General features: G+C 57.0%; 1 protein-coding gene across 2 annotated transcripts in view; it reads left to right on the plus strand.

The window, feature by feature from the left end:
• The window catches only part of LOC122372135 (dorsal-ventral patterning protein Sog-like), a 57,279-nt gene that overhangs the window by 26,117 nt on the left and 18,030 nt on the right, over positions 1-13,132 (plus strand). For both annotated transcript variants that reach the window (XR_006254828.1, XM_043349017.1), the window contains exons 3-4: positions 6,426-6,546; positions 10,276-10,341. Coding sequence is in view for 1 of the 2 variants with exons in the window: in XM_043349017.1 (XP_043204952.1) it covers positions 6,426-6,546; positions 10,276-10,341 (187 nt within the window). In the remaining variant the exon portion in view is untranslated. The remainder of the gene's footprint in view (positions 1-6,425; positions 6,547-10,275; positions 10,342-13,132) is intronic.

Genomic DNA, 13,132 nt, shown 5'->3' on the forward strand with positions numbered 1-13,132 from the left:
TTGTTTTCGTATGGGCGATAGGCCTGTCGGCAAGCCGGGGCATCTGTAGGTTGTTAACATCGTACCATCAGGGGCAGAATTAGATAGCGGGCAGGCCGGGCCTGTCCGCCGCATAGTATAACAGATGTAGATGCAACGATAGGACAGCGATGTTTTCAGATACGGTCCACCTTTTTCCTTTCACTTCCACATTTTCCTTAATAATTTTCACACCTACACGAAATCCATGCGAGGATTAATCACCGGGTGGCTATTTTTCCGCTCGGCAGGCCAGTGTGGCGTGCCGTTGGGCATTTAGCTGCTAATGTGTCGCCTCGTTTGGGTCGGTGAAAAAGTGTCGGGATGAGGTCCGCCCACGGCCGCCGGTCACTGCTGTCGGGCGGCGTATCGGGGCGATCTGCGGTCCCTGACAGCGGCACCTCGGCGACCGGCACCTGTCCGCACTGCCCGGTGTATCGCCCGGTGTATCATCAAATGTATCGCCCGGCGTATCGCTCAACGTATCGTCCGCCCTCACCCGTGGTGTCCTGCAAGGGCCACGCAGAAAACGCACCTGCGCACTGCAACGCATCATTACTAGATAACTCTGATAATGTGCCCTGCGAATTTTCTGTGAAGTTCTGTGTGTTATTTTTAGGCGTTGGCAAACAGTCGGGAAAAAATATTCAGGGGACAGATGAAAAAAGCTAGGAAAGCATCGGCCACTATTGATAGTCTTCGTCTAATCTACATAGTGCCTTCTCTGATTCTGTTGAGCTCCTTCCCTGCCGGTGCGCCATAACTCTGTGGCGGTACTTGCCGAGCCCGAATTTCGCTCCGGCGCGCCGCCGCGCCGGCTCCAAGCCGCCGCCGCTCCTTGTAGCCTTATTGACGACTGTCTGGACACATTAATAACGGGCGGAACACACTAATCGGCGCCGCTCATATGCCGGGAGCCGCGGTCGGGCTGAGCGGCCGACTGCCGGGCGCCGCCGCCCGCGCCGCCGCGTTGTTTGTGGTGGACGGGGGCGGCGTCGGACTACCGCCGGCAGGTCGAGCTGATTTAGCGCGGCAGGCCCTCTGAAGCAGGTTGTGCCGCCAGCACCGGCCTCTGCCGCCGCCGGCCAAAATACCGACTCTCCTAGGCTGTTTCGAGCAGGTATTATGTAGATGAGAGCGCATTCTGCTGGCGTTTTCAACCGTAGCTTGTTTACGCGCCCACATCAGGCTCATCAGTGAAATTAGGCCTTATCGGCTGCGTCTTGTATCTTGATTGGGAAACGAAATATTCAAATCCAGAAGACAAAGATTTACCGATAACGTGTTTGTCTTCGTTTCGTAGTGATTAGTGTTGGGTCCAGTGCGTCGTAAACCTATAAATAGAGCTCGTCTACTGCGAACGCATCGCATCAGTGGACCGCGATGGACAAGCCACTCCACGGATCGTCAAGCGTGGCTCAACGGCCAAACTTTGACACCTTTCAACACGCCGACCGGAAGGGCCTCGACAGAGGACGCAGAGTTTGTATGTACGAGTTCGGACCCAGCGGCCGGCCGGGGCGGCGACAGTTGCGGCTAGTTTGGCCGGACGTGGGGCACTTCCGGCGGGCCGTCCGAGCTGAGCTTGGTCAGCTCGGGGGCTGGGGAGGCTCGGCGGCGGCCAAGTGTTATTATTATGCAGGCGCGGTGTGCCATTGACGGCCACGGCGGCAGACCGGCCTCGTCCAGGGTCCGGTTGGCGCCGCTCGCCGGACCCGCCCATTTCCGTCCCCCCCCCAGACGAGAGGGGGGGGGGGGGTAAATCACCGCTCCTAGGTGGCGGAGGGAAGGCAAACGTATCATTATGCTTCGGCTTAAAACCATATGGCTTAGAACGAAGTGCCTCCTGAAAGCCACTATTACGATGCTTATCGCCCAGCCGCCGCCGCTTAACTGAGTATTTACACTTGCAACTTAAGCTTCAACTTGACCTTTATTTTTGCAAGCCTACCGCTCACTCGCTGGGTAGCGCTGGGCGGACTATGAGCCGGCCGCCTCCAGAGCGGTCTAGCCTCTGCACCCAGTTCCTTTGTGTCGCTCCTTCATGGCATAAATCAGCGTTTCGCGGCGGCGCGCGGCGTGCTGCTTTCATCGTATGTGTTGGAGCGGTTAGGACGGCGCGCTGCACCGGCAGTCGACCGTGCCTGCCAGCTCGTCAGCCAAGCACGAGAACGGCGCGCCGCAGACATTCCCGGCGCGGCTGGCACCGGCGCCGTTCGCGCCCCGTGACCTGGCCGTCCCGGTGACCCTGACCGGCCGCCAGCGCCTGGAGCGCGCTACTTCGGGGCTGGGTGGTGACCCGAGGGCGCTTGGAACTGGACGTCCATGGGCAGGAAGAGATCAGCGGGTTTAGGGAAGCCCCTGGGAAGGCCCAGAACGGGTTATGCAACGTGACACCCCAGCGGGCGACAGTCGGCTTAACGATGACGGGGCTGCCCTGCCTTCCCATTGTAAGCTCCGAGGCGACGGCGACTACGTTCGGAAGTATCGTTCAGAGCATCGCCACCGCCATCGTTTCACTAACGGAATGGACTGCAAACCAGGCGGCTCTTCTCCGTGCTCTGTGTTCTGCTGAACATGACATACAGCGTCGCTGATGGCAGTGGTCGGCGGTCTCTCCGCGGCCTCCGCGGTCACTGCCCGCCGGTCCGACCGACCGGGGCGGCACGCGCCACCGACGCCGGCCGGCGCCGCTGCAGCGCGGCCTTCAGCGAGCCTTTCGCGTCATGTTTCAGCGCCGACCAGCCCGTTCCAGGTAGCGCCGAGCGTCCCGTGAGGGTCGGGTGGCCGCCGCGGCCGACACTCGCCGTGCCGCGGGGCAGCCCGGCGGCGCTCCGTGCTGCCGGCCTAAGCCCGGCCCGTTGACCCGCGCTCACCGGTTGCCAACTATGCGGACGGCAGCGGCGCAGAGCCGCGCGCCGCGCTGCCAACCTCCGTGCCGTGCAGTCACCGACAGCGGAATGCTTTTACGCGGCCGCGGCGGGGTGCCAGCTGTGTACCGTGCCATTGCGCCGAGCGGGCTGGATCCGCCGCCCTGGGGTGCCACGTCCGGAGGTCAATACGGCCGTTATCGCGGCGGCAGTGCACTGCAGTGCCAACAGTCGCCTGGTTGCACCAAGGACGAACTCAAGGTTTCACACACATGCAGCCTGACGATCATTGGACAATGCGTTCTTAAGCATACGGCTTATACTTTATGGCCGATTGTTTTGCCAACGACGTCATCGAAACGCCTTAGATACGGGTGTTTTCTGGTTCTTTCTGCGGTTTAGCCGTGATAAGAATCCGGGTGATGCCATACCTATTCGGGGAAGTTACAATTCCATCACCTATTGCATTCGAGGAGTGATATAGGCGCTGCTTGCTTGAGCAGAGCGAGAACCGCTTCATCATATTATCGTAAATTATCCGTTAATTGGTTTACATTTGCGCCACTTATGATGTCATTGTGTTGACGCTACATCGCTCGGCTCGTCGGTAATTAACCGTTACGTCGCGATCCATTTTATTATATTCATTAAATCTTTCCAAACGTGTTTCACTAATCACTTGCTCTTTCGGAGTATCTGTGCAAGGTCAGAGTAACTTTACGAGTAACTCATACGATATTGGAATATCATCATCTGCGAATGACCTCATGAGGCAGTTAAACGCGACAAGGTCGGCCGTTTTGCGCGTCAGATCCAATCGTCACGACCTGGGCGGCCCGTCAGGGCGGCGCGCTCCTCCCCGAAATCGGGGCATATCACCGGAATCGGACGTCACGGCGATCCGAGGCGGCTTTTTACCCGTCATCGTCGGTCTGTTGTCCTCCCGTCCTCTGGATTTAGACATCTGACTGGCCACTCTCGGGTGGGCCGGGAGGTCTGGTCGTGTCGCGCGCCCGGGCGGCGCCCTGTCGCCGACGGGGTGGCGCGGCGCGGTCGGGCCAGTGCGCGGCGCTCTCCACATGGAGCGCCGTCGCCGGCGCCGCGGCCAAATTTGGTGGGCTGTTCCGACATGTGTCGACGCCCAATTATCCGGGGCGGGCCGAGGTCAGAGGCTGTCCTGCGACCGCCTACACGACCCGTGTCTCGGCACCGGGCCTCCATGCCGTACTCGGGCACGCGCCTCGAGCATACATACACAATCAGTGCCCTCTCCAGCGTCCGTAGTACTTAAACTCGGATCACTTCCGTGTTCAACCGACTCCAATTTGTATATTTAAAATCGTTCTGGCGCCGGAGTTCGAGAATTTGAGTCAGTCCAAACCAACTCAGCGCACTAGTAGGTACGGTCATTCGCTGGGGACTGGCCTGCCCAAGGGACTCAGATCGGTGACCTCGCATGACTTGGGGGCCCCAGAAGGGACCCGCGGTGACCTGGACATCGAGAGCAGCCGGTGACGTCATCGAGGGCAATGTGTGACGTCACAGTCGGCAGGTCCCGATAGCAACAGGACGTGGTCGCCGGCGGCGGCAGTTCCGCGTCGGCGGCCGCCGCCCCCGTGGGTGATAATGTATTTCTGAGTGGACGCCGCTCGCCGACACAGCGCACGCCTTTGTGAATAATGAAAAGCACAAAGGTAATATGAATTAAAGAGTGATGTTATCTATTGAAATGAGGCGCCGGGAGAGGGAGGGTCCGGGCCGCCCCCGGAATGTAGAGTAGCCGCCGCGGCGGCGGCCAGTCGCGCCGGTCGGCCGCCTCCTCTGACCCGTGATAAATGACCCGTGACATGGAGAGCGGCCGACGCGTCGGACACCGCCTTCCCGGAACACCGGTCCGGCGCGCGCACTGCGGCACGCACAGCGCCGAGCAGCGCACGTCTCGGCAGTCCGGAGCGGCGCTGGCCGACCGCCTGTCGAGATGCAGCTCGCTGACGGCGCGCGCTGCGACCTTGGCAGCCAGCCCACGGCCGTTTAATTCTAATGGCTCGCAGAGCGCGATTAAGGCAGCAATGTTTAGCAGCCGGCCGGCCTCCTGTTTATTACGCTCTTACCGCCGACGCTTCCATAAACGCCAATTGGAATTTTCAACAGAACACGATGTGGCTGCCGGGACGAGTCGGACGTCTCGGGGCCCGGCTGGGGGCGGCGGTCCGTCCGTCCGACCGTCCTGTACGGGACGGACGAGCTCTGACGGCCGCGTGCCAGCCGGGAGGCGCCGCCGAGACGACAGCCAGTGACATTAGCTCCGGCCGGCGACGGCTGATCGCTGCTGCGAAAATACACCAGCTATTTTGGCAGAGCGATTCCGACCTCCGAGGCGCTGATGGAAGCTATCGGTGCTGATCGGCGCGCGCGCTGGCCTCCGCGCTGGCTGGGTGCGCTGGCCAGGGCCAGCAGACTCGCTGGTCCTCGCCAACCAAAAGCAAGGCAACGGTACAGCGTTGACAAGTTATATAACCGAGCAAGTCGCGCAGATTCCCGGATCTCTCGCTTATCATATCCGAGATAGCCGGGATATTTGGATTAGGTTCAATAATTTCGCAGGCACGTAAACGAAGCAAACGTTAATAATTATTGTATTTCAACTTTATGGAATTTTGCAACATACTTCCTTGCAGATTAGGACAGCCAACAAAACGTAACCCATGATTAACGTAACTCATGATTCACATGGAGAGAAAAATGCATAATACCGCCAAGCATCGGTTTTGAGTACAATCGCCAAACAAATGCCTACTGTACTAACTACTACACAATTCTGAACTTCAGTGGAATTTTCAGTGAAGGAATGTCCTAGATTTCTAAGCTATCGATAGCATCTACTACCCAATGTCTGTCGCCAATGTCAACAACCTGCTACAATGTTTAGAGAGCATGCCTCACATGCCAATCAGCTAGTGAACTTATAAATCATAGTGGCCTTTGCTTATGAATTGTCACATGCGTATACTCAAGCAATCGATGAGTTCCACATGTCCATACTCTAGGCATCAGAGTCAGCTAATCACCACTTAAAATGTCGTATTGTTTTCAACTTAAACAATGGAGCCAGTGTTTTACAGTTGGCGCCAAGGTTTTTATTCGAGCTGCTCTTTTTTAAGAGGACCACAGGTAAATCAACCATTTTTCTCAGAGCCGACGCGGAATCACATTTTCCGCCTGCGTGCATCCTGTCCAGTTGACATTTTGCGCCCTGTAAGGGCATTGAACCAATAATATTGTTGCCACCCAGAATCAACCTAATCCGATCGGTCGAGAGCCCACCAATGATGCCGCGATGCTGACCTTCACGCTGAGCTGAGACCCTGGATCACTGACCTGTGACCGTGACCTGTTGGCCTACTTGTGACCCTAACCTGTTCGTTTACCTGTGACCTGACCTCCTGACCTGCCAGCTGACCTGTGACCTGTGATCCTGGCCCGCAGGCTGACCTGCGACCCTGACCTGCCGGCTGACCTGCGCCCTTGTCTCAACAGATCCAGCGCAAACGACGCGTCGTTGGCCGGGTCAAGTGTCGCAACATCAAGCGTGACTGTCCCAAGCCCAACTGCAAGAACCCGGTGATGCCGGTCGGGGAGTGCTGCAAAACCTGCATGGGTGAGTTCGAGGGGCGTTCTTTGTGGAGCCGCTCCTCACAGGGGCGCTGTTGGAGAGAGAGAGGCGGCACGGTAGGGCTCCGGCCCGTCGGCGGAGTGTTCAGGTGCGCGCCGCGCGTTTTTACCGCTGCTAATGGAGTTCTGTAAAGCGGGCGGCCCCTAATCACTGGGTCGCGAGCCCAAGTGTTTGAATATTCTCCTGATGAGCATCACCGCTCAGGAGCTCGCGTCTCTGACCGTAGATTACCGAACAAGATCGGCAAATAACTGCATCACCAGTCAGGCGCCGTGGTAAGTGCTCGCTGCCGGGTCCGTTCATCAGCGGAGGGTCAATAAACAGACGCGACCGCGCGGCGCGCCGGCTCTGTCACCGTTCCCGCCGCCGGCAGGCGGCACACACGGTGTTCATTACCAAAACACACCACTCGCTCGTCGCCGGCGGCCAGGCCAGTCGGCTTCAATTAGTGTTCCCTCGCCGGCTCGTAATACGACGACGGGCGCGCGTGGCTTTGGCGGTGCAAAAACGCGCCCAGTTGGCCCGCGCCGGGACGACTGGGCGCCAGCGCCGCGCGCCGGCCGTCGGCGCGCCGTTTTTGCTCGCGCCGCCGGCCGACAGTCGCACGCGTATCGTTTTGTTAAGTGCGACAATCTCGGCGCTATCGCCGCGTGTGGCACGAGCCACCGAGCGAGACAAAAACGACGACGTATTTTGATAACTGCGCGAGCGACTCGGCGCATGCATGAGCGGCGGCTGCGGCGCCGGTGGATTATCTGGCGCGGCGCGCACGCGCCACGATCGGCGCGCGCTCTGTCACGGCGCGCGGCGCGGGCGTGCGCCGCCTATCTGGACGGGCTCACGGCGTACAACCAGAACCCGCCGCCAACAGCCGGATTAACGACAGCGCGTGACGAGCGGTTCTCACAGCCGACCTGTCAGAAATGATAGTGCGTCTCACTCGTGACTATTCGGCGAAAGGTTTTCGGCTGTGGTCCGATCAGGCGCAATCTGAGCGCAGAAACGAACGAATGCAAATATGCATAAAGGTGTGGCGTAAAAAGGCTGGCGCCATAACAGGACTCTTCGTCGTTTTTCCGGACACACCATGGCTAAACCCGAACAAAGGCGTTCAGCTGAAACCGTATGTTTCCCTCATACTTCGGACAGATTCCTCAGTTTCGTGTAGGTAACTTTCTGGGCGTAATCATTGTTGCACCACTGTCACAATGGCAATAATTGTTTCACACCAATCCCTTTAATTATCTGAAATGAGAGAGCCACAGTAATGTGGCAACTCACTCAAGACAATATCAAGCATCGATGTCTGGTCCTCTCCTGCAACTGTGCTAGCTCGCACATTCCAATCACACCACCCCGTGAGACACATTGCCCGAAACCCCATCCAGCTGTCTCACCCCTCCCCTCCTCCCTTACCACCGCGCCCTCCGCGCACTAGACCGACCCAAACCCGTGTTCCGCCCTATCTCCAAACCACTCTAACAAGTCCAATCCACGCAGTCGGCCGGTTGGGCGCGCTTCTCTCTCCGGTCGTCTCTTTATCGGTGCTGTTTGACTCCGGCGGCGACGGAGCGCGCGCGCGGCGGCCGGCGCCGAGCGCCGCCTTACATGGTCGGGTCGATCCCGTCGGCTGATCTGGGACGGCCGCTCTGTCGACTGGCGCCGGCCCGCGCCGAGCCGGACCGGCACACGCGCTCAGTCCACCCAGCCTCCGCAGCAGCCGCTCCAGTCTGAATGGCAGCCGAGCCGCCGCAGCGCACCGGTCACAGCCACCGACAGACAGTCGATGAAACGATAGACGGGGCAGCCAGTGGGTTGACCATTGATCCTGGACGTTCAAAGCCTGTTTCAAAGCCTAGCCTTCAAGACGCGAGATAAAGTCTGGCCCGGCCTAGACTGAGGCCGTCTGGGTAGCCCAGCAGTTTGCAGAAGCCTGAGGTCATCTATCGGAGACGTCAAAGGAAGATATGTCGCAAATCGACCTCTACGAGACTTGAATGAGAGAAGGCACAGATGAGACTTTTTTGACGAATCGGTCACGACAGTAAGCGACGCGGCCACGAGCGAAGGACGGCCGGTGTCCCCTACCCTCAATAGCGACCTCGTTCAAGGCACAAGTAGTTCAACACCGAGCGGCCCCTTCCACGAACGTGCAAGGACAGTACACGGTCGGTGAGCAATTACAATGCGCTAACAAAGTATCGCCGCGCACACAATTACAATAACAGCGCCGTCCTGCTGTTGGTTTGTCCGTCGGCTGTCCTGCGACACGCGAGCGACCGGCTTCCCAGGCCGGCCCGGGCCCAAACCGCTGTATTTGGAAGCGCCCGGCCTGCGCGGCCAGAAGAATACTGACCATGTATAGAAAGCGCGGCCATGTCGCTCTGTTGCTGGCGCCGCTGTGCAGCTTTGTTGGCTTTTTCGCGATTTTACGGTATGCTTTGACAAAGCCGGGAAGTCTCTTATGTATAACGGCCGCCTCGACGACCTTGTGAAAAATGCCGTCAAGTCCTCGTTGCCCACTGAACACGGGAAAGCCGGCTGAAAAGTGACGAAAAATAAGGCACATAATCCGCGGTTTTGAGCCATTTCAGCGGCCTCTGATTGGCCATCTGACATCATGCAGCGCAATAATCTGGAAGGCGCTCTAAGCTGGGCATGCATGCGAGGCGAGCGAATTTCCTCGAAGGCTTACTCATACATGAGGCATCCCTGTCTAAAGCCCAGAACATTCCATAGGGCATGCTGTATTACAATTTTACATGCTTGTAGATCATGCGGCACACAGTGTGGGCCGTCGTCCGCTGTTGCTGTGAGGTTGTGGACAAGGTCGAACAGCGCTCATACAGGCGTCAGGCGTCCATCTTTTGTCGCCGCGCACACAAACAGGGTACCATATCACCACCCGCGCTTGATCGTCCTCTTCTTCCGAAGGTGACCTAGGTGTCGCCCGATTTCACAACCCCTCCTCTGCGGCACCCCTCCCGCAGATGGTCAAACCACCCGGCACGTCGTCACTTGTCATCAATCTCACCGCAGGCGGCACCCAAACCCCGTAAATACCCGCACAATACGTCGGAAACGCCGCCGCCGCGCCGTCCCGCGTCGCCGAGCCAGGTCCGACACATCTATTGCTCGGCGCTCAAAAGGGCTGTCCGCATAATTTGCCCCGCGCTCGTGACAAACATCGTGCTGCCGAACCTTTTCAAAAGGCTCGCGTGGCGCGTCGGTGCGGCATCGTCGCCGTCTTTTGTGCGGGGTACGCAGAGGGCCGACGCGGGCGCCGCGCGCGCACGCCGCAGCGGTCGAGTTGTTTGACGTGCGTGGCGACCGCGCCTTTCGGGCGCCGCGACCGGACGTGGTCCTTTCTGTGCGGATGACCGGGGTCGGGATAAATCTCTGATGAACGTCGTAGGAGGTCTGTTTGCGAGCGCAGTCGTGTCGTGACCCTGTGCCCTTGCGCGGTCGGGAAGGGGAGGCGCAAACAGCCACACAGCGCAGCAAACTGCCAAGAGGCAAAAGTTTACTAAAAAGTAGGTATAGCTTTCTCGCGTTATGATTGCCTTCTTTTGCGATATATTGCTCTGATATTGTCAAATGGCTCCCCTCTTTCCTCCCTGACTTCGATGATCGATCAGTGACCCCAGTCCGTGACCTACGTTCGCGACCGATGACCTGTGACCTAGGTTTGTGACCCGTGACCTCTGCCCGCAGACGACGCGTCGAGGGCCCGATCACGAATCGACATGGTGGAAGAAGACGACGAGCCTAACGGAAAGGGTAAGTCGAAACGACCTTAGCATGACCAGAATGCAATTCGTACCTATATAGCCAATATTTATTCACAATCTCACCACTGTCTTCGATAAAGTTTTTACCTGCTTTGTTGTCCTTTAAATCCGGACAAAAATTAATTTGCACATAATTTTATTGTTTGCATTTCATTTGGTCCATCGGCATTCCTGGACATTCTTGGTGACATGACTCGAGGTTTTCGCCTTTATGAAGTCATCCATCTCCATTTTATCTGTCGGAGCGTCAGCGGCAGCATACGGAGCGCAGTCATAGCATTAACACGAGCCGGCGGCGCCGCGGGCCGGATGGAAATGTCTCCGGGACGCTCCATGCCCGGACGGCACCGTGTTGTTTGCCGATGTCTATCATGCGCATATCTCGTTAGCCAATAGCGCATGTCAATCGCTCCTCCTGGAATGTGTTATGCGCGCGCAGTTACTACGTCTAACCGGAATGTGGCCGATGATGCATGCTGACGAATTAACATCGGTTTTACCCGTGTCGTCGTATGGCTAATGCTGTGATCTAATTTATTTGGTAAGTACGTGTCGCGATTTTCCCCAGATAACTGCGTATTTGCCACCGAGTACAGGCAACCGGACCCATGACCGGAGTCAATGATCTCTGATAAGCCCAGAAAAAGCCGATTTCGCGGCTGCTTACCATGCCTCGGTTGTTGGCGCCGCGTGAACTGGCCAGCATCCTGGTTGTACGCGTCGACTAACTCGGTTTAAACTACAGCTAATCGTCGTCTCATCTCTACGATGATGGATTTGCATGACAAATATAGTCTGATCCGGATGAGCGTACAAGACAGATCGTCCTTACGCAATGCTGATCCCGGCAACCACTTGCAGCTCGAGTATCATGCCGCAACATAGCCATGGCTAAAGGATGCAGCTGATTGCGACTCAACTCAACTACCTCTACCCTGGAAACAATCATGACCTTGACGTTCACCTATGCCCATTGTGAGAAGTCGGCTTAAAGGTAGTGTGCCACCTTTGAAAGATTTCCCATTTTATTTTTCCTAGGAAAAGAAGCTTCTGTTTTTACCTAATATCGCAACAAAAATCAAAAATGGGCCTGGAATAGTGCCTTTTTCGCCTAAAAGTTTATCGGTTTTTCGATATGTATAACAACTGTAGTGGGCTGAGCTGCAAGCAGGCGTCGGCAACAATCGCGAATGCGGCGCACATGTGACAATAAGCAAAGGTCATTATAGAGTTACGACGTACGGGAATGAGTTATCAGCTGTCTAATCGTAGACAACACAATGTCGAGCCTTAAACTGTAAGCCTGTATTGGTATTGTTTCTTTTATTTGGCTGTCGAACATTATTTATGGTTTGAAATATGATTTTATGTAAAATAATTGATATGAAAAAGCCGTCTCTTAAGTTATGACCCCATTTCACCACACGCAAGTGGCAGAAATGACAATGATCAGCTGACGCATTTTTCTTGGCCGAAGTCAGAGCGCGCGGCCCGACGCACCACCACCGCACCACAAAGTATGAGCAGAGCCGCGCCCAAAGCCAGGGCCCCGGTAACGTGAGGTAGCCGAGTCGGTGCAGCGTGCGCTGACCCAAGCCGGGGCCGCAGCTTTGGGCGCGGTCTACCGCATCCCCCCGGGCTATCACATGACACCGGGAGGACGCGCGGCCCCGGCTTGGGTCAGCGCACGCTGCCCCGACTCGGCTACCTCACGTTACCGGGGCCCTGGCTTTGGGCGCGGTCTACCGCACCACCTAACAGGCGTGTTCGAAACCGCAGGAGATGATGATGAACGGGTTTATCGAAACTTGATTGGATGAGCATATCGGTAATAGCGATTTCAGTGTGTGCATTTATTGTTCATAGTGGTGTGAAATGTGGTTGGGGTACGACCGACAACCCGTCGGGGCGAATTTCGCACTGGGGTACTCAAAATTTGAAGAATTTAAGACGTTTCCATGAGTTTTGAATGTATGGATAAGTTCTAAAAATCCGGTTCTCCTTATCTGGGCCATTAACTCCATACGGTCCAGGAAAGCTGGCACACTACCTTTAAGGAAGGGGCAGCGCCACCTTGGAGGATCAGTGGGGGGAGAGGGGCTGTGACGGGCTCGGTACGGGGGCAGGGGGCACATTCCGACCCACCGACCGCCCCTGGCCGTCTCGACCGCAGCCAAACACCATTCATCGCCAGCAGACGATCAGCGCTGAGTGAGACCGCCCCCGCCCCCGCCCCCGCCCGGGCCGACACTGCCCACGCGCCATGCACAGTCGCTGTCAGACGGTCAACTGTGCTCAGCCTTTGTTGGCATTCTTCTCTGGGCTTCCGAGCAAATGTCAACACTCATGCTCACATGACTTTATTTATAGATTACATACAGTTGCCAAATCTTGTAAAAATCTCTTATTCATGTTAACAACTTTGACGCTTCGTTCTTTCGACATGAAGACCGCTCCCCCGAGGGTGAAAGCGCCCACTGTGCCGTGCAGGGCATACAGATGTCGTTTTCGGTTAGCCTGTTTACTCTAGCCTTCGCGACTGGACAGCGCTGCGCACCCTGTGCCACAACTAACGACCTAACCGCCACCAGCCAATGGCCCGGCTCTGCCCAGCCGTCTGCTTTCGTGAGTCGTGACCCATCTGGACTCGTCTGTCCTCCGTCTGGACTCGTCTGTAACCCGTCTGGTCACGTCTGTGACCCGTCTGGTTCGTGCCGTGACCCATGAGGTTGCGTGTGACCCAAAGCGTAGCCAATACGTCTTCTCAAACACCCTCCAAC

The sequence above is a fragment of the Amphibalanus amphitrite genome, unplaced genomic scaffold, assembly GCF_019059575.1.
Source record: "Amphibalanus amphitrite isolate SeventyFive unplaced genomic scaffold, NRLGWU_Aamphi_draft 001321F_arrow, whole genome shotgun sequence".
NCBI classification, from domain to species: domain Eukaryota; kingdom Metazoa; phylum Arthropoda; class Thecostraca; order Balanomorpha; family Balanidae; genus Amphibalanus; species Amphibalanus amphitrite.